General features: G+C 37.1%; 1 protein-coding gene across 1 annotated transcript in view; it reads right to left on the bottom strand.

The window, feature by feature from the left end:
- Positions 1–383: 383 nt before the first annotated feature.
- CCDC102B (coiled-coil domain containing 102B) overlaps positions 384–27,676 on the bottom strand; it is a 166,204-nt gene continuing 138,911 nt past the window's right edge. Inside the window, exons 8-9 of the mRNA XM_040984767.1 lie at positions 17,360–17,463; positions 384–1,292 (exon numbers count right to left, since the gene is read on the bottom strand). Coding sequence (XP_040840701.1) covers positions 1,253–1,292; positions 17,360–17,463 — 144 coding nt within the window. The 3' untranslated portion in view covers positions 384–1,252. The remainder of the gene's footprint in view (positions 1,293–17,359; positions 17,464–27,676) is intronic.

Raw genomic sequence — 27,676 nt, 5'->3', positions numbered from 1 at the left:
TAGAACTGGGCTGGGAGTAGGGAAGTACATCTGGCGAAGTAATCTGGATCTCCCACGTAGGTTGCAAGCACGCAGTGATTGAACCCTCAGTTTCCCCCAGGATTTGCAGAAATAGGAAGCTGAGATTGGGAGCTGGAGTTGAGCTTCAAATCCAAGCAACCCAATGCACAGAATGCTGGTGTATCAGGTTTCAGGCTAATCATATGAACCATGGTTGAAATTCTAATTAGGGATGAACACATCATTTATATCTATTAGAGATAGTCATACTCTCAGAGTTTAGAAAACCAGTATCTATTGTTTTTAGGTATATGGCAAACAAAAATTCAGTAAAAACAATCATCAAATTTGAAAGTCTACATCAGCTTTTATTTGCTGAATGGGTTTTTTTAAAGCACAGTTCATGCTGAGAACACAGGTAACACAGTTTATCTTTGTGTTTCTTGTTTGTCAATATCACATAAAAGTACTGTGTTTTAATTATTCAGATGGTACATGAAGTATATAGTAGGCATGCTGAAAAAGTGTGGATTTTCTACTTGCAAATATTGCTTAGAATCTGATATTTTTGTCTTAGAAGACATCTATTCTATAAGGAAATTGACACTTTTCCCAAGGTAGAAAAATATGATGCTACACTAATTTGTATTGACTATTCAAATGTCCGAATACATTTTACCTGCTTATGTATATTTCAGTTTGTATCCACTGTTTTGGCTATGCAGCACATACAATGTTTATGTAATATGCAAATGTTATACATTGTATCTTACTAGGCTAATGTAACTATATATTACCTTTTATGTACTCACCAACTTAACCCATTTTCTATAAGGTACATTTATTCACATACACTTTTCTACCAAAAATAACTTTGACAGAAAAATTTTAGCTATCTGAAAATAAAGCCTGATTAAATATACTATACCTTTAAGCTTAACACATACTGAAATGTAAGAAATATTATGTTCAAATACACAATATATAATATATGTAGATATATATGAACATGCATATGATTCCATTCACAACTAAACCACACAATAAAAAGAAACACATCTGATTTTCCCAGAAGCAGATACTGATTCTCAATGTCCATTTTCATGTTCTTCTTCAGTAACGATAGTTCCAGCTTTAGTTGTGTACATTTCACCTGTAATGGACAGTGAGAATTTCCAGACTCACTCGCTGTAACATGTGCCTTTCTGGCAAAAATCCGGTCAATGAGACAACCGCAGGACTGTCAGTCACTTCAGGACGCATTTTTCTTCCACTTCCAACTTCCTCCACCTCTGTGAAATATGAAGCAGACAGCTCAGACTCCAGAATTTGCTACAGATTATAGATCCTTAAGAACAGAATCCATATTTTGTAGAGGGAGAAATTTAGAAGCCGGCCTCCCATCACAGCAAGACACACGCCCCTGGGCCTGGACGGCCTCTCTGGCAATCACTGTCAGCGGAAGGTGAATGCTCTTTTTCCGTGTTTTGAGAAACCTCCTTTATACCATCTCACTTCGCCCTCTGGGGCAGAAGTCATGATTTAGAGCCAGACATTCTATAATACATCAATACGGCACTGAATAGTCCAATGTAGCTAAATTTGTTTACTATAAAGAGACAAATTTCAGAAGTCACAAATCACTTGTGTTTATTGACTTGATATTCTTTCAGTAATGCAGAATTTCAAATGTCACCTGAGTCACTGAGTCATTTCTTCTATGCTTTAGTTAGAAGCACAAACTCTGTAATCAACTTCCTGTTTATAAACGCCTACATTTATTTTAAAAACTTAGACCTTTTTTTTAATAACAGCATATTTCAAGATGAAGAGTTCTGAAAGTGGAAGACACTTTCTCAAAAGTTATATGCTATGTTGGCATTATTTTTTTTGCCATTTGTTTCGCTAATTATATACCAGAAAAATACTTGATCATCAAAATTTAATAACTGTAAGTAACACAGAATATCAACCAAGATCCCAGAAACTGTCTGTGATGGAATCAATACTTTTGCCCGCACAATGGACTGTGTAAGCACTTTCCCAGCCAGCGTTCCGTAATGGTCTTGACAGACATGGCAATAATCATATTAACACTGCAGATACTTAAGTAAGGTATTGTATAAATGTTCCAGTCAAAAATGCTTAGTTTACAATTCTTATTTGTTTATTGATGATGGAAGTAAAAAAGGACAAAGTCTAAACACCTAAATTTAATGTTAAGTCATGAAAATGTACAAGATAAAAATGTCTTGAAGCAAAAAAAATCAACAGAAATATTTTAGTATAATAATTTGCTTTGCCATGCTCTCTTATTTGGATGTATTTAATAGGAATATTTAATTATGATTAAAATTCTTGAACAATCATACATGTGATATCTTAAAAACATCCTAAATTTTTAAATAAGGTAATAAAGACAAAGATCTGAAATATATCTAAAGCGTATTGTCAAAGTCCAAAAATTAGGTTGAATTTCTCAAGGAACTGAAAAAATAAAAAGGTACGGATTCACATCTTAACAAATTTAAAGAAGAGATATTCATAAATATAGAATATGTTATGCCACATCATTAATTCAGAGCTGTGATTCCTTTTTGAGTGGGGATAACTGTTTTATGCTGAATGGAAAACAAGTATATAACCTCAATGTTTCCTTACCAGACACAATTTTAGTTAGGTTAATATGGTTATTGTGAAGAGGCACGCACTCGTTATTGAATTCAAGGCTGTGTCTCTTGTCTTTGTAATCTTAGCAAATGAAACATGGGTTCCCTTTAAACAGGTAAGAGATAATAAAAAGATCAAGGTGCTGCTTTCATGTTCTTAACAGCAAAATGCTGAGAGCATCACAAAGATGCAGATAATGCAGCCAGCCCCATTTAAAGGTTACGACGTTAGAGGTGCAGCATGCAAGACCGGAGTGATAAATCATATTAATTTTTCTGTATCATCATAAATTATAGGGAATTAATTTTGATATATTTTGTCTGTGTGCGACTTGGCAAAAATTGTTTCTTAGGTTTGCATTTTCACCTGTCTGCATGACATACCTTAGGAAATAAGGGAAACTGTTCAACTTTTTTTATAACGGAAAACAAATATTTTTCTCTTAAGGAAATATTTCTTAATACAACTCCAGACAAAGTAGTGAAGAAGATGAACACATCTTAGATGTCACCAAGCTCACAAACATAGAACACACTCATGACCTTTATGTAGACATAATTTTATAAAGACAGCGAACCTGTTATATTCTCAAAAAGCAGAAAACCATTACTGATCGGCTTTATATGCTTTGTTTTCAGGTCATTATCAGAGCAGTGTAAGTTGCCAGAAGACATTGTTCCTGAAAGCACAAATTCTAAAATATCTAAAGAAAAGGCTCTCAGAAAAATGTTGGAGAGAAATGCCTCCTGTATTTGAGTTTATTTTATAAAAAAAAAAGTTCAAATCGAGGGATATTTTCTTATGAATCAGGTTGTCTGCATGCTGCTTAGTATAAAATTTTCATAACATCAATAATTATGTCACAATATTCAAGCAAAGATAAGCATAACATTATCATCCTGGATCAAAATGCCTGTCAATATCGGATGGTCGTGGAGGATGGCTCCTTTATGTAAAATAGAATTTTAAATCATTTCAATTGACAGCTAAAATTATGTTAATTTATGCACCATATTCTGAAATAAATATTGACTGAGAAATTAACATATGTATTATTCTACACTATTCACATTTCTGTTTTAAAAATACTTATTTTTAAAATTAATTTTTAGTTGAAAGGCAGAAACAAAATACTTATTTTTAAAATTAATCTTTAGTTGAAAGGCAGAAACAGAGAGAAAGAAAAGAAGAGGGAGAAAGAGACCTACTGGCTTCCTCTCTGAATCCTGGCAATTTCCAGTCCTTAAGAATCTGAAAGTCAAACAGGTGTCCAAGTGAGTGGCAGGAGGACATGCATTAGCAGGGAGCTGGACTCAAAAGCAAAGCTGAGCTTGAGCCAAGCTCTCCCGTATGGGATGTTGGTATCCCACGTGGGGACTAATCAGTGTCTTAAATGCATGCATCTGTTTAAACGTTTCTTTCAAAAATGGCGCAGCTTTCCATGAAATTTATTCTGATTACTGTTTCAGTTGTAATTTAAGTTTGATACGTAACTGGAAGAATGCCACGAAGACGTCTAATAGCCTTTGTAGACACAAACAATGATGTTGCTGAGAGTAGTTGGAACACCAGCTGGAGTAAATTTAACCAAGGATATGAAAGATCTATGTCCACAGATTTTCCCTTCTAGAATGAGCCATCGCCAGAATCTTATGAAGTATGCACTTTTTCAGGGTATATTCTTCCATTTAGTTTGTCCTGAACGAATGTTTCCCAAGCATTATTTCCCAGATGTATTGTCATAATTTTCCTGACATTCTATTTTTTTTTGCTTTTGCACAAAAATCACTTTTAAACATAATATTTTGATATTGTTTCAAATGTGTTTTTTGTAACTGAGAGGTCTTCATAGAACTCACTGAAATTTTCTCCCATATTATCTGCTATAAGTTTTCTAATTTCATGATTTTCAGTTAGATGAATGATCTATTTTGAGTTAATCTTTGTGAAGGAATTGAGGTCTGTTTCTACATTCTCTTTCTCCCTTCCTTCCTTCCTTTTCCTTTCCTTCCTTGCTTCTTTCCTTTCTTCCATTCTCTTTTCTCTCTCTGTTAATTTTTTTCCTATCTTCTCTTTTTGGTAGCTACATGAAGTTGTTTCAGTAACATTTGTTGGAAACACTTGTCCCATCTAGATTGTCTTGCCTTTGCTCCTCCATCAAAGATCAACTGATCTCATTTTTGAACTTGCTGGGTTCTCTTTTCTATGCCATTCAACTTTTCACTAATACTGCTTTTTAAAATTTGTTTATTTTTTTTATATAGTTCTACATTCTTCCACCCTCCCCAAATCTCCTACCCTCTACTGGTTTCCCATACATCACATGGGTTTTGATATTTTGTTCTTGTCTTCATTTCTTAAAAATGTTTTCTTATTCATTTCTTCAAAGATTTATAGGTCATATAGAATCATTTTTTTCCTTGAGAAGATTTTTTTATTTTCTTTTCTATTTCTTCAGTGACCATTCAGTGGCCATTCAGTTATTCATGTTGTAAATTTTCTAATTTTCTTCCAATACTGCTTTTCTCACTGTAACTTTCATTACTGTAATGATAGTACATATTCACACTGTGTAGATTTTGATTTCCAATTGTGTTATTCTCCTTCAGTATCATACTAACCACTCTTTATCTTTTGCCACCATTTACAAACTTCAAAATAATTTGTTGGTATCCAGCAAATCTGAGTGCACAGAATAAGCACGGAAAAATGATAATGTGACAAAGCGTTTACCTGTGTAGACATATTTCTACCTTTACTTAGCTTGTAGATTTTTTTAACGTTGCATTTTATAGTTTTTAGTCATAAAGATACCATATATATTTTGTTAAACTTCTACCTGTTTCAGCTTTATGTGCTAGAATTAATGGAAATATGTTTTCATTTCAAATTTCACTTGTTCATTGCTGGTACATAGCAAAGTGCTTGCGTTTCTAAGAGTTTAGCATTGAGTCCTCTGTATTCTATGCATAAATAATAATTCTACAAACAAAGATGGTTTTAATTCATCCTTACCAACTTCTACAACTTTTTTATTCCAAGAAATTAAACAGAACTATTACTGCCTCACTCTGAAGAGGATCTGGTATGAATCTTAAGAAATCCAAAATAGGTTTTGGGAGGAAGTCCTTTTATATTTCTGCTTTTTGTTATGAATCGGGGTCAGTATTTTCATTGGTTTGATTATACCTACATAATAACCATACCTTTTTTTCCCAGTTAATCTGTGTAAGAAATAACTACATTTTTTGGTAGGGAATTTTCCTTGAATTTTTAAGATAAATATCATATGACGATGATGAATATTTTAGAACAGTCTAGATCCCATTTGCCAGGATGGCCCTTAGCATTTGAGCATCCGTCATAACAGATGAATCTCCCCTTGTGTTTTCTTATGCTTTTCTCATCAAGCTCAAGTTTCAATGACTTACCACTTCATAAAAACACATTAGAAAAGGATCTTTCGAACTTCTCTAAAATATGTGTTCAACTGATTTTCATAGTTTTGACATTTACCATTACAAGGCAGTTATAAACTTGGTTTACTTGTATTCAAGATGATTAAAAAGTTTTATTAATGGCTGAAAGAGTTACAATAATAATTGTAATAATTGTGATCATTGTTCTATCAGGATTCTGTTTTATATTTTATTGCCAATTATGTCCTAGAAAATTTTACTTTTATCCAAAATTGCAATTTTCTTAGTTTATGAGCTTCATTTTTGTTTTAGAAATGAAAACTCCAGCTTCAGATGTTTTATCTTTTAAAACTTTCAACAATTATGTGTCTGAGTGTGTTTCTTGATCAATTTTCATGGAACATTTTGATTTGTTAGGAATACTTGATAACTCTCGTGACCACTTTTATTTTCTCTCTGCTTAATGTGGAGGGAATTTAGTTACGTGTCATGCCCCAGGGCCCAGAACTCACACTTCGATTGGGAGGTGGGCAGGCCCTGGGCTGTGGTTCTCCCACCACCCTGTTTGTGGTGTCTGCATGATGGAGTTTAACTTGTACAACTGTCCATGTTGATTCATCTTAGTGACTTCAGGAATAGGCTTCAACTAAAACGTTTATGTGCAAACCACAGAGGAGAGTTGAATGAGTCACTTCAGGAAGCTGTCCTGACAAGCACTGCCTGCACATTCTTACGTCAGCAGTCACTAAACATGACAACAAAAAGTGTTCTGTTGTACTGCAATATTTAAAACACTCTTGTATCACATTTAGTTGATACCTTTATTCAGCCAGAATCTAAACGGTACCTGATATATAGTTATACCACCAAATACTTTCATTTTCTTATATTAAGGGTGGTCTGTAGGCAGCAATTTGGAAAATGCAATTTATTGTGCTAAAACAATAAAACATTTCACAGTGTCTTCGTGACCCATAAAAGTTAATGTAGTTTTGGAATGTTTAATATAGTCCCAAAGAACAACTAGAAGAAAGTAGGTCACTGTAAACAAATCTCTCCTATGAAATATAGCAGTGATAAAAATGATCCATAAAAGGACCACAGAACCAAAAGAACACACTAACTCAGTGTTGGAAAAATCGCTTCTCATACACGTGATTCATCTTTACCTTATCTTTTTATAAATGTATACCTGATATTTGAAAATGTTTACAACTTAGTTAATCAAAAGAAGTATCTCACTGATAAAGTACCTTCAAAGGATTAGAGTACTTACAGCATTTAACAAAATAACAAATCTTACTTGTTATTAAAATAAATAAAAATTTTAATCCTATATTTGACAGCTTTCAGAAAACCAAGAAGGGAAAAAACATTACATAGCACTGTTTTCAGAATTCTTTTGTAAAGCTGAGAGAACTGTTTTTGATATTGTGAATAAAACAATTAGCTATTATTTTAAGTACTTAATGAGAAAGGTACCAATGTAAAAATAGTAATTGCACCAAATTAAATATGCTTCCTGTGTAGCAGCTTCCAAAAGTTCAAGTGATGTGATCAGAAGCTCTATTACAGTGAGCTAATAATATTATCTCTTCTATTTCTAATTCTCTAAAACTCTATTAAATTTTAATAATCCCTTAAAATTGAAGATGCTGATTTTCTCTGAAATGAAATATCAAGAGCACATTGGTCGCTGACTCAGTTAACAACGAGCATTTATCATGTACAACAGAGCGACGGCACATTATACGGCACATGTGAAGTAAGTGCCCTGGGCGCAGAACAGCACGTTAAACAATCAAGAGGTGGTTGTCCGGCACAAGAGTTAGGTTGCTAACTGTGACACCTGCAACCCACGCCTAGTTCAAGCCTCAGCTCTCCCACTTCCTGTCCAAGGTCTTGCTGATGTGTAACCTGAGGAGGCAGGAGGGAGTTTGATCCCTGACACTGGAGAGACCCAAATTGACTTCTAAACTCCGTTTCTGTGCCTGATCTGCCCTTTCTGGGGAGGGGAGTAAACCAGCAGATCGACAAACTCTCTCGTTCTCTTTCTTCTTTAATAAGGCAAAAGCAAGAAGGCTAAGCAAAGGATTGTACCAATATACAAAAAGAATCTCATATTTTATATATGACAAGGATTAAAAGAGCAAGCAGCAGGAAGTTCAAGGTGAACAACCTAGGTGCTAAGATAATCCCTAATCGAGAAGTGGCATTTAAGCTGTCACCAGAAGCAAGAGAAAGAAGTTGGGAAAGAAGAATGTGCACAATTTTAAAATGTGCCAAACTATTGCTGTGGACAAAGGTTTCGAGTTTCAGGAAATATTGAACAAAATCAGGGATGGTGGTAGGAACAGACAAGGGCATCGAAAGCCATTTAGGAGGCTTACATCATACTGAAGTTTGTAGGTGAATGCAAGTACTTCAAAATTCTACTTAAATTTAATGATAAGCTATAAAAGAGTTTTCACCAGGAGACTGACATAAATTGAGCTTCCAAAAGGCAACCATTTAAAGTAGAGTATGTCCTGAAAGTGGAGACAGAACTTGAGAACGCTAACTTAGAGTAGCAGTAGAAAGATGGAATCCTGCAAGTTACAACCATTTTAGGATTAAACTGGTGGCTGAAAGACTCTCCATCTTTCTTTCCCACTCTTCCCCTCCCCATTTCTCTTTCTCTCCCTCACTTCCTCCCAGTAATAAAATGATAAATCCCAATAATATTTAATTGATTTATAGCAACCATAGTGCTATAGTACAACAAAAAACAATGAAAGGGCCCAGCACGGTAGCCTAACAGCTGGAGTACTTGCTTTGAATGCACTGAGATCCCATGTGGGCGCTGGGTCTGATCCCGGAGACCCCGCTTCCCATCCAGCTCCCTGCTTATGGCCTGGGAGGGCAGTTCAGGACGGCCTTGGGATTCTGCATCTGCATGAGAGACCCAGAGGAGGCTTTTGGCTCCTGGCTTTGGATCAGTTCGGCTCTGACTGTTGCAGTCACCTGGGGAGTGAATCATCAGATGGAGAACCTTCTTCTTGGTCTCTCCTCCTCTCTGTATATCTGACTTTGCAATAAACATAGATAAATCCTAAAAAAAATCTTTTTAAAAATCAATGAAAAATACACCTTTTCATAGTGTTTACACATTGTTGACTGTTCAACCCAGAGAGTACTGAGCTTGGATTGTTATAAGGCAATAGAGAAATCATGATATGAAGTATAACGCTGCTAAGGCCAAATACAAAGCATACAAGCTCTATCAACTTGTTCTGCCAATACATCCTGGAACAGTTCGCACGGTTTTTGATCCCTGCCAAGAGCTTCTGTCAGAGCAGGAGAAAATGACATTGACAGAAAAGGAAAGCAGACAAAGGTGGAAATTGGAAGCCAAGAAGCTGTCAACCAAAATGCAGCACGCATGTCCGCAATGAAAGACAAAGGAAAACGACAAGTAGGACAGAAGGCTGAGGGACAGACTGCAGGGAAGAGAACCTGTGTCCCAGCAGATGCCGAGCTGGGCTTCAAGCCCTGCCTTGTGCTGATACAGACCAGGGACCTGCTGCGCACTGCGGACATCACAGCATCGTTCCATGCAGTGCTGCCGGAGTGGGTGACCTGTGCAGTGCTCAGTGCTGCTTTAACAAGAAAGGCTTAGTAACAGTGTGCAATATTAAACTGCATTTCAACAGCAAAGCACAAGAAAGCATTTCAAGTAGAGCTAACACAACTATGAATCCCCTTCCTGTATTATCTGTCTACAGGAGCAATCATATTCTTATCCTTAGTTTCTATAAATCGTTGTCATGAAGGTAATATGCATTTAGTTGCATATTTAAACAACTCCTATTTTCCTATTCTACTTGTAAGTTTTATGAATTTTATAACTTGAAAAACAATTTAAAATAATGAAGGTAATTAGACCCACATAAACTTCACCTCATATTCATAAGAAAAATTGAACTGGCAAAAACAATTAACAGAAAAAGATAAAAAGTAATGGCATTTGATTAAGCAGAAATGTTGTATTTAAATAATACTCAATTGAGAGCTTCATAAGAATCAGTTTAAAGACTTGAGCCCACAGATTAAATGCAGTTCACAAGCATGTTAAAGTTGATGTCATTTTTATGTTGGGATGCATTGTTCTGACTCTGGTAGCCAAAGTGATACTGTCAAGGGACAAATACTGAAGACATGATGATATCTCTTACATTAAACTTAGAGAAATGACCTTCTTTGGTGTCAAACTGATGGAGCTGCAATTCCATTCAGTCCAACATGTTTTCCATGTGTACAAGCAACTGGACCTGCTGGTCCTAGAAGAAAACTACTGAAATGCATAAACCACGTTCCTGGAAAAGGAACCACATGAAGATCAAGAATAGAAATGGACAGATCTAAATGTCAACGAAGCTCTAATACTGACTGTGGAGAGGTAGCTGTGGTGAAGCTACCATCAGAATGCTCACATGTCATGTATCAGTACTTAGCATCGAGTCCTACCTGTTTCTGATTTAGCTGCGTGGCGATGCCCCTGTGTGGCAGTTGACTTCTCAGGGACTTGGGCTGCTGTACTCATGTGGGAAACTCCGAGGAAGTCCCATCTCCTGGTTTTGGCCTGACCAGTGCCTGACTTTTGGAAGCATTATGGGAGGGCTCCGGCAGACTGAGCCATGAATGAGTACAACTGGAAATGAGCACGCTTAATAAAATTAGCTAGTCCCCAAAAGAGAAATATTGTGTGTTCTTTCTGATATGTGATACTTGAATACAAAATGCCACAATATATAAGAATGAAGCCAACAGGTTGTGACGTGATTATTGTCCCTAGCCCTTGCCTATATTCTTGTGAAACAGCTGTCTATTTTTTCACTTGTCGATTGCTATGGTTCATGCTACCTTAAGCCTGTGATTATAAAGTAAGTTGAAAGTACATTATTATAGAAATCAAAAGAGGAAAAAGAAGGGAGGAAAGAGGAAGGAGTGACTGAGGGAGGGAGAGAAGTATAGTTCTCTTCTTAGAACTGTATCTATGAAATATATACATATAAATTGTTTTCTTTATATTCATAATGACTGATTGTTAAGACAGATAAGAATCAAACTGAGTTCAAATAAAAATATTTTAATGCTTTCATTTTAAAGTGTAAAGGGCCAAAGCATCTTTAAGAAAAGAAAAATGCTAATCCAAGTCTAATCCCCACAAAATAAATTAATCATTACAGATTGGTAATGTGATCCTTTTTAGAATGCACATAAAGTTTTGACATTACTTAGCTTGGAGAAAAGAGTGGAAAAGTACTCGTGCAGAGCTGCGTGTCACACAGGCATAAATAGCTTTAGTCACTTGAGAAATGACATAGTTTAAAGGACTCAAGAATACAGCAGTTGTGGTTTATGCTGATTATTCTTTTACCTCAGAAATGATTAATCTCTGGCTTAAATATAAAAGCACAGGGGTTAAAAACGAAAGATATGTGATGGCACTACTTGTTTATATCTCTGGCCCACAATTTTCATGTAAGTTTTGGAAGTGTAGAAAGAGCAAATGGAAATAATCAGATAAATCCATTCAGGGGAATATTTAAAATGTAATTTAATTATTGACTTCAATCACAGTGCTGTAACCAAGAAATTTCTTATTGTTAAAACTACTTAAGTGACTCTTAACAGACAAAAATCAGCTTGTGTACTTCTAAACCAAGATAGAGGGAAAGCTCCCACGTGCAGTATAATCCTTGTAGAGCGCACGATGCAGAGACAACATTAGTACATTTAATCTGTGGGCTCAGTCTTTAAGAGAGCAAAAGTAATAAAGAAAAAGGATGATATTAATTGCTTATGTGTAGTGTTAACATTTTTAAACTCTCATAAAGTAGAACTCTCAGTTTGACTCAAAATAAAATCCATGTACATTTTGCTGAAAGATTTGGCGAAAGTCAGGAATGACAAATTTGAGAACTGAAGACAAGCATTCCCCTCAAGATACTTCATGAATTTTGTGGTAGGTTGGGAGCTCAAGATTTAAATCAAAACCAACTTTACAGAGGCAAAAGTCTCCAACTAGTTAAGTAGAAAGAGTCTACCTGGAGGACAAGGCTTGGCTACAAAAGAAATGAAGGATGACAGTCCTGGAGAAAGTCCATTGACCCAAGGGCACCTATGAACCCGGGTGAACTGGAGAAGGCTGAGCACTGAAACCAACACGTGGAGAAATTGCAATTGAGAAGGCAAAGAGGGTAAGATCAAAGTAAATATTCACTCCCCTTCAAAGAAGTAAAAAATGATCCTGCATTCATAATTCATAGAGACAATATGACATATAGAGACAGGGGAGAAGAAAGAGCTAAGATGGAGAAATATTCATTGCATGTATGTTAACAAACACTGCTGGCATACTTTAACAAACGAGCTCTTCAACACGAAGGTAAAGAGGAGTGATTTAGAAGTTTTGGCAGTGAAAATCCAAGGAGATTGAGATGAGCTAATGTGAGAGTACTTCCAATTGCTTTATCAGAATTGAGCAGCCATTTGACATTAATTTATTGAATAATAAAAGAAATCTGAAGAAAGATGGAACAGAGATGGATACCCAGAAAACAATGCAAGTAACAATCAGGGATGATTAAGTTCAACGGAAACAAAATGGGTGCAAGATAAAGCATTCTACATGAACCCTGCCTGGCTGTTTGGCAAATAACCAACAGGGACGTGACTACATAGCTGCATTTCACAAAAATGTAGTAGAAACTACGATGTGAAAGACGAAAACTTACGGAGACTACAGTCAAAGAGTGACATCTGAATTGAGCATCTCTTACGAGATGAACATGAAATGAGGAGCAGGAAAAATGCACCCTCCAGGACGTGAGGGAAGTGGCAAGGAAAGCACCACACCCCGGGAGAACCATTGCCTCTACAAGACAGCCTTTGATTAAAATGAAATGTGCATCCCATTTTTATGAGGCTGAGTGTGTCATATGCACAGCTTCTGAGACTTCCGTTTGCTTTAAAAGGCTTTCCCAGCACCGATGACTAAAAAGTCTCATTTTCTTAAAACACTTAACAGCTTCCTTTTACATTTTGATGTCTGCTCTCTTTGGTGAACTTCTACTTTCATTGTATTTGATGCAAATTTTCAATATTTTGTATTTGACTGCATCTAATTTCATAGATAAACTTCTTTTGATATTATTGCATCTTCAGGAGGGAGTAGAGATGAAAATGTACACTCCCACTCATTGATTCTGTCTCTAACCACCCTGATGACCCAGCAAAGCCCCAAGAGCCTGAAGCTCAACCCTGGTCTTCCATGTGGTCAGCAGGGACCTAACTGCTTGTGAGGCCACCTGCTGATTCCCAGAGAACTCAAGGAAGTTGAAACTGGAAGCAGATCTGGAAGTTAAACATAAACACTTACATGGAATGTCAGATTCCTAAGTGGCAGTGTGTCCCTAAGTACCTATCTCTGCTGAATTTTTAGTTTTACTCCTCTGAAGAAATGGCAAGAATGTCCACGGGCTCACATGGCCCGTTTCAAAGCTTAACTCAATTCCAAGGTATTATCATGGGAAGAAGAAATAAAATTTAGTATTTAGTGTTTCAGACATCATTTTACAGATATTTTAATTATTGTGAATGTTATTCTTAGCCTACAAATACAACTGATTAAAATAATCATGGGACACAGTGATCTTTTTTCAAAATGGCACAGTTGGCCTACACAAAATTGTGGCTGCAATCTTATGACTATCATGTTATCTCCAGTTCGCAGGAGAGAGAATAGACTGAGATTCGATGATTTGCTATATTTTTAACACCCATAATAATAGTTTCCAAACCCTCTTCTTTAATTCCAGGAGGTCAATAAACTTCAGTGTCTTTCCCAATCCACACAGGAACACGTGACACTGAAACAAACATGGGCCAAATGTAAAGAGGAAATACCAGTTTTTATCTCACAAAGCATGTGGAACAATGTGGTCACACAGTGGGAAATGAAACCCTTCATCATATTACATTTATACTTAAATTGTTCCATATTAGGATTTATGATCCAAAGCATTTCATTTCTGTTTTCTTAGCAAAGTATCTTCAAGCAGAACCAATTTTGTCATTACTTCTTTTGTAATAGAATAATTTGGAATGATAGATCTGATGTTTGTTTCTTTATCCAAAGCTTCAGTGTGGCTATTGAAAAGTTCACTGAAGACAAATCTCTTCTAAGCGTTCCTTGTGGCCTTCCATGGATGTCTCAATGCTAACGGTGATGGCTAAGGCTCGGCGTTACTTTCCCAACAGAGCACATTCAGGTATGAGATCTGTTCTTCTTGTGAACAGGGCTTTCCAGGTCCAAGTAAGAATATGATTACATTGGAAAAAGAAATCCAATTTCTTATATCTTTATTGTTCATAATAATCATATTGTTCTTACAGAGTTTACTACTTTTGGTTTCTGTTGAGCATGGTGGATAGTAAGATGATTAACACAGCTCTGGGAATTGCTTGCTTGTAACTAGCAGAGTCATCCTAAGGAAATATTCAGATTTCTCCACATTAGTTACGTCCATAAATAAATGTAAGTTGCATCCTTTATCTGAATGGATAGAAGCCAGTCTTTTGGAGGTGACTTGAGAAAACAATATTAACTTCACGATACGTAATGAGAAGAAAAATGTGTTCTTTAGAACCAGCTCACTATAGCAGCACCAACATGTATTAAAATCAGAAAAGACCTCCCCATGCCTTCCATTCCATGTAAAGAGGAGTACCTGGGGCTCAGCCACAGGAAGTGAAGACACATGTTCACCACAGCATGAAGGATGGTCCCATTTCCCACACCAGTCACAGTCATACCTTTATTCCTGGGAATAATCCAGGGTCAGGCCAGGCCACTGTTCTTTGGAAAAAACTGCATGCACCACACATGTAAGAGCTACACTAGTCGACAAAGCGTCTGCACTGCAGTCTGATTCACAATCAGCTGCCAAGTGCCACCTTAAAAACATGTTCACTCTTGTAAGGCTATGTAAGAATGTAGACAGTACTGCAACATAAGAATAAGCAAGGGCAAATTACTTTGTCGAGATATTGGAAAGTGATAGAGATTTGTAATAGAATGCTCTTTACACTTATTACAGTATCGGTTTCTTCAGGTTGATCAATACAAACCGTTATCATAGTTGTACTTGAAAGTGTGCATATTGAGAAACCGATTAGTGTAACACAGAAAGGTATTTTTAAAGACTTTCTTCTTTGTCTACTTTGATATCTATACATCCACCCAGACATTTGTATATGCATATCTATTCATTTGATTAGAGAAAGAATCACCCTCTGGTTCTCCAAAATTCTATAGAACAGATGTTTGAGAAGAGAACTAATTAGCAGACACAGTCACTTGTTCCAAGGGGATGCTGACGAAAGAGGCAAGCAGGAGTCCAGAGGGTAAAGCTAAAAATAATTGCCATCCTTGGGAAATCAGTTGCAATGTAAATAGTATAGGCTTTCTTGATGAATGATGAGAAACTAATTACATGAAGGGGAAAACCCAGCATGCAGACATTCTACCCACTGAATTGAGCCTGAAGAATGGTTCCAGCTAATATTATATTAGACAGAAGAACCATGCATTTAAACATAACCAACTCAACAGAACCATGGTTATCAAAAATTATTGTTGTTTTCAGCCATTACACATTCACATAGTTGTTGCTTAGCAACATATAACAATGTTTTACCTCCCAATATTCTAGAGAAACGTCACTGAAGTACATACCTTTTTTAAGTCATTACTAACATAAAATGAATGTTCATTGAACAACCCCATCTTACCCCATCCACATAAACTGCCATTCTTAAGTAATTGAATATTTGAGAATTTGCGAGATTAGCATGGCATAATTGGAAAATACAAGAAATCCGAGCGCTGCAGTCCCTGCTGTCCACATTAAAGGCATGGCTGGAGGTGTGGCTCCTGGCTTTGGCCTCATCCAGACCTGGTTTTGTGGCATTTGGGAAGTGAATAGCAGGTGAAAGAATTCTTTCTTTCTGTCCCCATGGGTCTGTCCCTCTGTGTGTCCCGTCTCTTGTTCATAAAACATAAAGTTTAAGAAGTGAGATACATATGTGTGCACATACATGTATGTACGTGTGTGTATTCAAAGTCTTGAAAGAAGTAGTCAAACTTTGCATTGCTCCTGCCACTAAAGGAAATTGCAGCTGTATTTGAGCCCGATCGATGCCCCGATATCACTTTCCACTGGCAATGAGCTTTTCTGTGATTGTATCACACAAATCTCCCTTTTGTTTCTTAGAGATGCTTGTAATTTCCTCAGCTTCAGTCACAGTGACTTGTTTTCTGAGAAAATCTGTGTTAATTGGAGTAGATATTTCAGCTCGCCCCTTCAGTTTCCTAATTAATATAAACATTCTGTATGACTTCTCTGTGTTGCCACGAAGACTAACGCAAGAATTATATCCAAAAGTACAAGAAGTACTTTGCTACTTCTGTCTTACATAACATGAGATACCACCATCACATAGATGAAAAGCACACATTAAAAGGTCAATTACAGAAACAAACTAAGCCATGGCTTTCCAGCTTTTTTTTTTTTCATTACAGGTAAAAGTGCTTTCAGGTTTTTTTTTTTCTTTATGAAATGTGTTCTGATAGCTGCTTTTGCTTTTCAAAAATTGTGTACCCTGAAAACATGAAATTGCTCTTAAATGCTATTTAAATTGTCTTTAGTATATCATGAAACATCCTTTAGGAGAAATAATACTTTAATAAGGCTGTGAAATCAATCAACTACTCCAACCATGGGTTGACAATGAAAATCTGGGCAAATGGAGACTCTAAGGCGGGTTGTGTCAGCCAGTGGATTCTGCAATGATTTCATCGTGCTTGGAAGGGCGAGACTGGCATCAATTCAGAACTGTTGAATTATCAAAACCACCTGAAAAGGACCTCGGAGGATGCCCCACATCTGGGACCTGGGATGGGTGGGAGGCTGGGTGGGGCTTCTCCCTTTACCTCCCGTTTACCACAGATACAGGGAAAAAAAGGCAATCATGTGGAAACAATAGTCTTATCCACTTTCCTGTAGCCCTTGATCCTTTGTGCCCTAATCAACTATGTAAAGATTGTCAAAAAGAAAGAAAAAATTTAAAAAACAAAGAGTATATGAAATAAAAAAAGGACAGCAGGCTTTTCTAAAATGGGTTGCTAACTTTGAATTCAACATGTCATATTAAATAGTGCTCACCGGTTTTGTAAGTGCTTGATTTCAACCTCCAGGTTTCCATTTGTTTCTTTCTGTTCATCCAGAGATTTCTGGAGTTTATGGATCTGATTCAGGGAATCACCAAGCTGAAAACGGAATGGAATATGCTGCCATTAGCTTTGAGAGATTCCCTTAACAGGATGGTGACTACAGTTAATAACAATGTCCTGTATAACTGTCAATAGCCTGGAGTAGCTCTTCACTGTTTCACCAAGGGGAAAAAAAGATGAATTTGAGGTTATGCAAAGGCTCAGTGCTTTATTTAGTTCAGTTGCTGCTTGAAGGACACCGGTACAGATATGTTAGGCATGGTGAATATGCACATTTTTCTCTTAAAAATTATTTGTTTGACAAAGCAGGAGCAGATTCAGGCAGAAAGGCGAGTGGACAGATTTGTGGGAGGTAGGGAATGGAGGGAGAGATCAGAGAACCTCCTTTCTGACCATTTCATTCTCCAAATGACTGCAATGGCTGGGGCAGGATCACTGCCAAGATACTGTAATTGGCTTCGGTACATCCATGCGCATGGCAGGAACCAACATAATATTGGGCACAGTCTGCTGCTTTCCAGGGTGCATATTAGCAGGCAGCTGGAATCAGAAATAAGACTGGGCTTTGAAAACAGGCACCGTGGTAGGAGATGAGAAGATCCCCCATTCTCTCTTAACCACTGCCAAGGACCCTGAATCTCCACTTTTGGAAAGAGAAGCTTCATTTGGAAATTGTAGTCATATGTAGATATTAGAACTTAAGCAATGTTCAGTCTCATTCGATGAAAATAGAGTTTGAATATAGCATCATGCTTAAGCTAATTAAATTTGTTTATTATATTTGAACTCAGTAAAGAAAAAATTCCTAATCGCTTGTCATTTTTCCACTGTGTTAGGGATGTTTGCTTATGAATAGTATAGGAATGATTCACTGGGGAATGTAAAATCCAAAATCACGATATTTAGAGCACCATCTTACAGAAAGACATAATGAGATGTGGATGGCGAAGCTTCAGGCAGGCAGCGACTGGCATGTGGGCAGGAACTGAGACGCCGTCAGAAGCCTGATGCAAGGGCTGTAGCCGTTAATGAGAGAATGTATACAGGGCTTTACTAGTGGGGCAGGAGGACCAAGTGGCAGACTCCTGTGGAAATCAAGAAAAGCTGTAGGGACCTCTCATTTAGTTTTAGAAGGCGGCATGTCTCCCAAAAGTATGTCCTACATTTGTTCTCAGGGTAACCGTCAAGGGTACAGATAAAGAATCAGAAACTGCAGGCAACTGTTAACTTTAAGAGTTCAGATGTCCGTTGGAACCACACATCCCGTATCGGTCTGTTTGCGTTTGAGTTGTTAGATTGCTATGGATTCTAGGTTCCTGGGAGGGGGGCAGTGATAGTTTGAGTTGGTAGGTCCCTGTCACCCACTTGGAGACCTGAGTTCCTGGTTTCTGCCTCTTTCATACTCTGCTGTTGTGGACATTTGGGGAGACAACCTGCAAAAAGATTTTTTCTTTGTCTTTCTCTCCCGCTTTTTTCTCCCATATTTGCTTCAAATACATTTGTAAGTCGATTAAAGTGTGTATGTGTGTGTTTGTGTGTGTGTGTGTATGAGAGAGAGAGAGAAAATTATGAAAAGTCAAATGCTGGGGAACCTGATGGCGAGCTCAGAAGCAGGAGCCATAAGCCAGCTGGGAAGTAACTGATGAGAGCTGAGCGCTTGCTGAGGGCAGGGAAGGGAAGACGCCCTGCAGCACTGCAGCTGGACTTCTGTACTAACACACATCCAGCTCCGTGTCTGCCGAGCACAGCAGCGATGCCTGCTCCTGTCCTTCCTACAGTCCAGAGTCCTCTTCTGGAGAAGACACTCTCAAGTGCCCCTATTATAGACTCAAACACTGCAGAGTCTGTTGATAGTAATTTTAACATAGAAATGCATCTTAGAAATATTGTAACACGGAATAATAAAATAACAAAACAAAACAAAGGCTTGGCACGGTAGCCTGTCTGCTAAAGTCCTCTCCTTGAATGCACCAGGATCTCATATGGGTGCTGGTTCTAATTCTGGTGGCCCCGTTTCCCATCTAGCTCTCTGCTTATGACCTGGGAAAGCAGCCTTGGGACCCTAAACCTGTGTGGGAGACCTGGAAGAGGCTCCTGGCTCCTGACCGGATTGGCTCAGTTCCAACACCTTGGGAAAGCATCAGAGATGGTAAAGGGCCTGATCCCTTGAGCCCACAAGGAAGACCCTGAATAGGCTCCTAGATCCTGGGTTTAGCCTGTCTCAGCCCTAGCTGTGGCAGCCACTGGGAAGTGAAACAGCTAATGGAAGGCCCCAATCACTCTCATCTCTCTCCTAACTGTATGCAATACATAAGCAAATAAAACTTTTAAAATTGTAGTTTACTAGCTAAGGCTAATTTCTTTATTTATTTTAGTTTTTAACAGATTCAGTGTAGCTCATAATTCTGTGATTTTTCCTTCTACTCCCCCACCTCCCTCTTTCTTCCAAAAAAAAAAGTTTTATTTTATTTTTATTTGAAAGGACAAAGAAAGAGAGGAAGAGATCTTCCATGTACTGATTCACTGCCCAGTCACAATGGCCAGAGCTGAGCCAATCCGAAGCCAGGAGACAGGAGCTTCTTACGGGTCTCCCATGTGGTTGCAGGGTCTCAAGGGATTGAGCCATCCTCTGCTGCTTTCTCAGGCCATAAACAGGTCCTGGGTCATAAGTGTCTATATATGTATATATATAGAGAGACATATATCCTTCTGGCTTGTTTGGACAGAAAGAACATATTTTGAATCAAGACATCTCTCCCCCAGATGTCTGCCGACTTATCTACCCAAGCCAGCTATCAGCAAGGATTGTGTGGCATCTGCTGGGTAAGATATTTTGGATTATTTATACAATTTCTTTGCACCATTTCATGAAATTGGCTGCTACATTTTCCAAGTATTTTCTATTTAAAATAGGTAGCATCATTTTATAACAGGTGGTTGGCAAAATGTTAAGAAATATTAAGCAAGCTATCATTGATTTATTCATTACTGAAATAAGTTATTGGATTTTGATGTCTATAAACCATCACTTTTCTGATGAGTTGTAAAAATAATTCTGCTGCTACAAATGTAAGATTGATGAAAACAAAATGATTAAATGGCAGAATAAATCTTTGAATTAAATTCTTTACAACAAAAGATACAAAGTGTGGTTACAGTTGAGATAATATTATGGAGAATTTCAATAGGGAATGACAAGTTTATATTTGAGAGATTCCCGTTATTAGGACATTATATTTTCGGAAACCTGAAGATGGTTTTCCCTAACTGAGTCACTGCAGTGATTAGAAGGATGTTTGCAACGAATTGTTTTCCAAAGTCTTTACTATCATCTTGAAAGATGAAAGGCCAGCTTTCCAACTGGGGGGGCTAGTGCGCCACTGTACTTCTTTATTTAAAGGCATATGTAATAAATCTATGACGAGGGCCCAACAATCAACCCTCCGAAAAACTAAAATATGAAAATTATCAAGGAGGAAGAAAACTGGAAACTCCTAGCTGTAGATATCTTTCTATTGTGACTAGCTGCTTCGAGGCAGTGTTTTCTTGGCCTTAGAATACACACGCAGATCAACAGAGTTGAATCATGACCACAGATCAGAATTTTTACATCAGTAGCTACTTCAATCTTTTATGTGAGTGTGAAGACATTAAAATGAGGAAATAATATTTTGAAGAAATAGCTTTTGAGCAATTAATATTCACAAAGAATAAACCTTTACCCAAATTTCATATCATCCATATAGAAAGAAGACTCAAAAGGAAATGCTAAGCTGGAACACTTTTTTAGAAGAAAACATGGAAGTAAATTTCAGAGCATTAGATTGGGCTCACAATAGCAAGAACACAGTGGCAAAATAAATTTTAAAAACTTAATGAAAATGGTTGAGTTTTTTGAAGTTTTAAGCATCAAAGGGTACTTTAAGAAAGTGCAAGAATAATTCACAGAATGAAAAAATGGAAAAGCCCCTGCTGGCAGATGACATGATTCTCTATATGAGGGAACCAAAAGATTCTACTAAAATACTCCTCAAATTTGTTGAGTTCGGTAAAATTGCAGGATATATAATCAACTCACAAAAATCAATAATGTTTCTATTCCCAAATAATTTCATGGTTGAGAAATTCTATAAACAAATCAATAAAAACCTTCAAATATCTTTGAATAAAGTTATCCAAGAATCTAAGGAATCTCTATGACGAAAATGAGAAAACATCAAAGAAATAAATTGAAGATCAAAATGTGGATCACCTTCCATGTTCATGGACAGGTAGAATTAATATCTTACATATTCAATGTGATCCCAATCAAAATATTTACAATATTCTTCCTAGATCCCAAAATAATGACAAAATTGATATGGAAACACAAGAAGCCTTGAATAGTTACGGCAATCTTTCATTTAAAGCTGGACACATCACAATACTAACCTTCAGACATGCTACAGCACAACAGTAATAAAAAAAAGCTTGATACTGACATAAAATTAAACATGAAGATGAATGAAGCAGAGTAGAAATTCCAGAAATGAATGCAGACATCTATAAGCAACTAAATTTTGAGAAGCAAATCAAAATAAATCCAAGGAGACAGGGCAGTCTCTTCAACAAATGGTGCTGAGGAAATCAGATATGTGTGTTCAGAAGTATGAAACATCCTACCTTACACACTACACAGAAGTCAAATATAAATTATCAAGGACCAAAATCTACAAGCCAATACCAGCAAATTACTATAGGAGAATACTGGGGACACTCTAAGACACAGATGTTGGCACAGACTTCTGTAAAAGACCCGGGAAACATAGGCAATTAGCACAAAAAGAAGTGTGATTATATCAAGCTAAATGACTTCTGTTTGGCAAAGGAAATCCTTGCCAAAGTGAAGAGGCAGACGAGAGAATAGGAGAAAATGTTTGCAAAGTATGCACTGGTATAGAGCTCAAGAAACCCAACAACAACAAAACCATCCAGTTTAGAAATGAACAAAGGGCAACAACAGGCATTTTTTCAAGGATGCATGCAAATAGCCAATTGACATACGAAACAATGCTGAGGTTCACCAGCCACCAGGGAACCGCAAATAGAGCCCTGATGAAGTTTCACCTTACCCATTAAAAGGGCTGCCACACAGAAATGAAAAACAGAGCCTGTAATTGTGAATTAAAATGAAAGTATGCTGTTGTAAAAACTAGAAAATAACAAGGAAGGAAGGATGAGGGTGGAGGGAGGGCAGTGTGGCAATTACCACCATGTTTACAAATCTGCATTTTGAAATACATGAAATATATATGTGTGTGTATATATTTCTATCTATAAAATTAGAGACAAAATATTTCCCAATAATGTATCTGAAATGTGACTCATATCTAGAGTAAGTTCATTTTAAACAGAGGCATACACACACCCACAATGCCATAAAAAAGACAACACAATTGAAGGATGGCTAAAGCACCTAAATAGATAATTTCCAACAAATTATATGAAAGGCCAACTACCAAATGTAAATATACTTACTATTATTTTTCATCAGAGAAATTCAAAGCAAAATCACAGCAAAAAATATTTCACATATATATTTTAAAAATTTCAACAAGTGTTGGTAGGAATGTGGGGAAAATGGAATTGTTAAACTTCGCTTCTAAAACTGTGAAATTGAGCAGTGACTTGACAGGTAGTTTAAAAACTCAACATGGAGTTTTCCTGTAATCTGCCTGATCCAAGGCAAATATAAACATCTATATGAAACTTGATAACAGCATTTGTAACAGCCAAAACATGAAGATAAACCAAATACTCATCAACCGATGAATGAAAAAATCAAAATGTGATATAACCACATAGTAAGATGTCATTCACCTATGAAAGAATAAAGTGCTTCCACATCCTATCACATGGATGAACTGGAAAGCATTTTTCCACATGACAGAAGTCAGTCACAAAAGGCCACACAGTCTATGATGCCAATTACACAAAATGTTCACAATCAGTAAATCCATAGACACAGAAAGTTTACTAACATTTACCAAAACCCAAGATAAACACAGAATGCGGAATGACTATTCACGCGTTTGGGGTTTCTTTGCAGGTAGAAGAAAACAGGTAAAATTATATTGGAGTGTATTTTAGATAATGGCATGACCTTAAATTCTAAAATTTGACTATACCTAGACAGCAATTTACAAAAATCTTTCTTAAGGATTAATTTTAGACGCAGGTGTTTGGCCTAACAGTGCCAACACCATTTGGGATGGCCACATCCTACGTCAAGGGGTTGGATATCCATCCAGCTCTAGGCCGCATTCCAGGTTGCTGCTAACGTGCACTCTGGGAGGGACGGGTGGTGACTCTAGTGAGTGGGGTTCTGCTTAGACAGACTGAATTCCAGGCTCCCCTTGGCTTTCATCTGGCCCAGCCCTGACTCCACGGAATATTTCATGAGTGAACTTTGAGAGATCTCAGTGTCTATTTCTCTGTCTCCTAAACAGATAAATACATAATAAAGAAAATTCCCTTCCTTAACATTTCAAACAATTCATTTGACAAAAAGGGCATCAACATCGAAAATTTATTGATGTTGCTTTAAATTACAGTAAACTGAACAATTGTATGATTACTGACATAGGGAAGCATTGAACAAGGGTCATGCCCAATGGGAGAAAAGCATTGGATATTTTACAATGATGGTGGTTCTTCATTTATACCAGGATACAAAGCATTTGTTCAAGATACCATAGCAACTGCATAATCACATCGGTGCTTCATGTGGCAAAATTTTAGCTCAAAGAAAACTTCACCTTCCACTTTATCACCTGGGGTGGCAACATCATAGGTGCTCATTGTTCGTCATCTTGAAAAGGAACACTTATGTAATTATACCCAAAATATATACAGCTACAAACAATCTATTCTTTTCAGGATTTGTGACAAAAAGCAAAGGGCACTAATTTGTACCTGGTAACTCATAACAGGTTTCAACTGGATCTTTATTAAAAATGACTTCACATTGCATTAATTTGAGGACTTCATGAGTTATTTTGGTGCAAAAACTAATACCTTTTCTGAAAACAGAAAAAAGATATTGTCAAGTCATCTTAATTTTTAGGACAATGTCACGTGTATTTGAGCATCATGTGACGCACGTGTTCCTCTTTCCCGTGGAGAGTCGGGCCGTGTTGACCACTAACAGAGTACTCAGCAAACCAGAACTCTTTCTTCCTTGCATGCTTTAGTTTTTGCTCAGTTAATACATGGCAAATGTCTGCGTCCAGAAGGAAGCATTTTAGAAACACCGGGGAATGTGCCTCTGTCTTTGGACAACTGGATGAAATCTGGCATCACAGAACTCCACGAAAGAAGTAGAATTGACACTTCTGTCACAAGTTTCCATCTGTTATCCCAGATCATGAAGCACTAGCCTTGAATTAGTATTGGATCTAGATATGATACTATTATTTGAATTATTTTAACCAAAAGAAAAGGAAATTAAAAAATACATCAGTGACATGAATTCAAACATTGAGATAAAACATCAAAACTCTCTTTGAGGAGTTTAAATAGTGAAAACAGAAGAATCTGAATGAACAGGCTTGCTTTTACTCATTTCTGCGTGATTTGTTAATTCATTCTCATGGTTTGGCATATCAATACAGCCTCGTTGCTGATAATGCCATCAGCTATACCATAGGGGATCGACACAGGCACAGTCCCTGATGAGTCAGAAAGGTCTGCTTCCACATAGGACAATGAAACACGAATTTTAGGAGGGGCCAGTTTGGTGACAGAGCAGGTGCTGCCGCTTGGGATGCCAGCAGTCTGTATGGCCTCCAGTTTGTGTCCCAGCTGTTCCACTTCCAGTCTAGGACCCTGCTACTGTTCCTGGGAAAGGCAGATTGCGAAACGTCTGTGTTCCTACTACCAACAGGGTTTCCTTAATAAAACTCCTGGGCTAGGCTGCCCCACAGCTGGCTTTTAGGGGCATTTGGGGAGTAAACCAGTCAATGGGAGCTTGTCTCTCGCCTCCTCTCTAACTCTTTCAAAACAAATGATTGTTTTTAAAGAAACATAAGTCTTAGGAATGGCCATTTTATTCAGAGCAAAATGATCCTCGTCTCCCCCACCCACCCCAAAAATGAACGTAAGGGAGAATAAGCAGAAATAGAAAGAAAACCAGTAACTACTGTGATTAATTGGCTTCAACTGAGGCTACAGATACCAGTGAAACAAAAGTTGATATATAAAACTTTAAAAAAAAAGTATTACATAAAAAATGCAAAGAACAAGTAGGAGAAAGAAAATCTGCTCAAGAAGGTGTTTTATAATAAGCAGACTCCAAGATCAAACAGTAAGAAATACAAATGAGGCACAAAGCAGCCGGTAACAGTTCTGTGATTGGATTATAAATGGAAGGCCTGAGGCTTAATTTCCCACAGAGGAAAGGAATGACATTACCATCTAGGACTGAATTTTTGGTACTGTACAAGACAAGCTGTAAGGCTCTAAAAAGGAAACGTCGGATGGATATTTGTAACAGGAAGCGATTCTTTCATCTACAAATCAGAATTCTTTGCAGATTACAGTTTCCAAGCTGAAGAAAGAGGCATAGGAAAAGGATTCTGTCTGCAGCCCCTCCTCCCCCAGGGAGGCTGAGTCACGAGCAGCTGGAGGAACATTCCTCGGTGTATTTTCGTGTATCTAAATAAAGGCAATTCGATCCATTTTTCTTTCCTGGAACTAAACTAAAACAGAAATTCATAGCAAAACTGATACTCTTCCATGTAAAGAGATGATACATAAAGGCTTTGCCCACAAACGGATGTCCCGCCAAGTAGTTCTTAAATACATTCCCGTGGAACGTCAGAGAGGACATTTTCAAAATATAATGTTGCAAAAATTGTACCCAAAATAAAAATGGTCACCTCATCATTTATGAAATTGCATGTTAGCTTCTGAGGTCTAAACTTACGCGCTGGTTTGCTGTAATTTTGGCTGTTTTATAACTGTTTCTGTAGCTTGATTTTCCAGATACTTGAACATCCCAATTTTTACAAATTTCTTCTTAGTAATGCTAATTACGATTACCTTAAATAATTGCTATTTATATCATTAACAGAGTTACTGAACAGGAGTAGTGACAATTGTTAACTGGAATTTTAGGTTAAGCTTCTACAATGGAGTAAAATGTTCACATTTTACTTTACATGTTTAATAGTGTTTATATATATATTTATGTTTGATTTGTATTTTTCCTCTCATCACCAAGTTTTTGAAAAAGAGCCAAAAGGAATAAAAGGAAATACAGTCATGTCCCACAAAATACGTGTAGTATTGACATATAAGGAAAACATCTCTTCCACTAAATAAGTGGAATAAGTTGCCACACTTTTATCTCAATTTAGCTGCAACATATTACTTTCAGCCTCACATTAGTGACATTGCTAAAGTCAACATTACCTCATGAATCCCAGCGAATAAAGCTGGTAAATTTAATGTACATTCATCAAAACAGAATTTAATTAGGGATAAATGAAAACTGACTAGAGAAAGAATAAATGCTTTCACACAGCAGATTTCAAATTTCTTTGCTTCCCTCTTCTTTGAATATACTCCTATCCTGTTATCTGAGTCACTACAACCAATTATAAACAGTTTTATGTGTTGTTTTTGTTGTTCTAGACATAGAAAATCGATACAGTGAAAAAAGGAAAACATCTCAAAAGTTATTTTTAAAGTAGTTCTAACCTCTTGGATCTGCAGAAATGTTCTCTGTGGGCTGGAAAGCTGTGAATTTCTGGCTTCCAGAATATTCGCTTCCTAGTGGAGTGCATCAAAGTGGGATGCACTCAAACGTGAGTAACTTAGCTTGAATTCAGCCTGATCTTTCTAGAACCATCACAATTTTATATAACACAGATTACATATCACATATCTGACCCATAGGCTCTTGGATATCATTCGGAGATAAATAGGCAAGCAAATTACTCAGTTTAGCTGAGAGTGCAAGTTTGTACATTTAGGAATGAAAAACAAAAATGTATGCATTAAAAGGTGTGAGTGTAGCTGGCAGAAGCAGAGGAAGTAAGGAGGAGCCAGGGGAAATAAAAAGGCTTTGGGAGCTGTGGATTATGTGGCACTGCGTTATGGCCAGATACGAGTTACAAGTTTTATGGGTCCTAAGACTCTGCTGCACAGCAAAATGACTAGATAATGCTGATGCGTTCGCTCTAAAAAAGCAAAGATTAGGGATGTC

The sequence above is a fragment of the Ochotona curzoniae genome, unplaced genomic scaffold, assembly GCF_017591425.1.
Source record: "Ochotona curzoniae isolate NIBS_2020 unplaced genomic scaffold, NIBS_Ocur_1.0 contig_43, whole genome shotgun sequence".
Lineage (NCBI taxonomy): Eukaryota > Metazoa > Chordata > Mammalia > Lagomorpha > Ochotonidae > Ochotona > Ochotona curzoniae.
The sequence above is the reverse complement of the archived record's forward strand: the minus strand, read 5'-3'. Positions and strand labels throughout refer to the sequence as shown.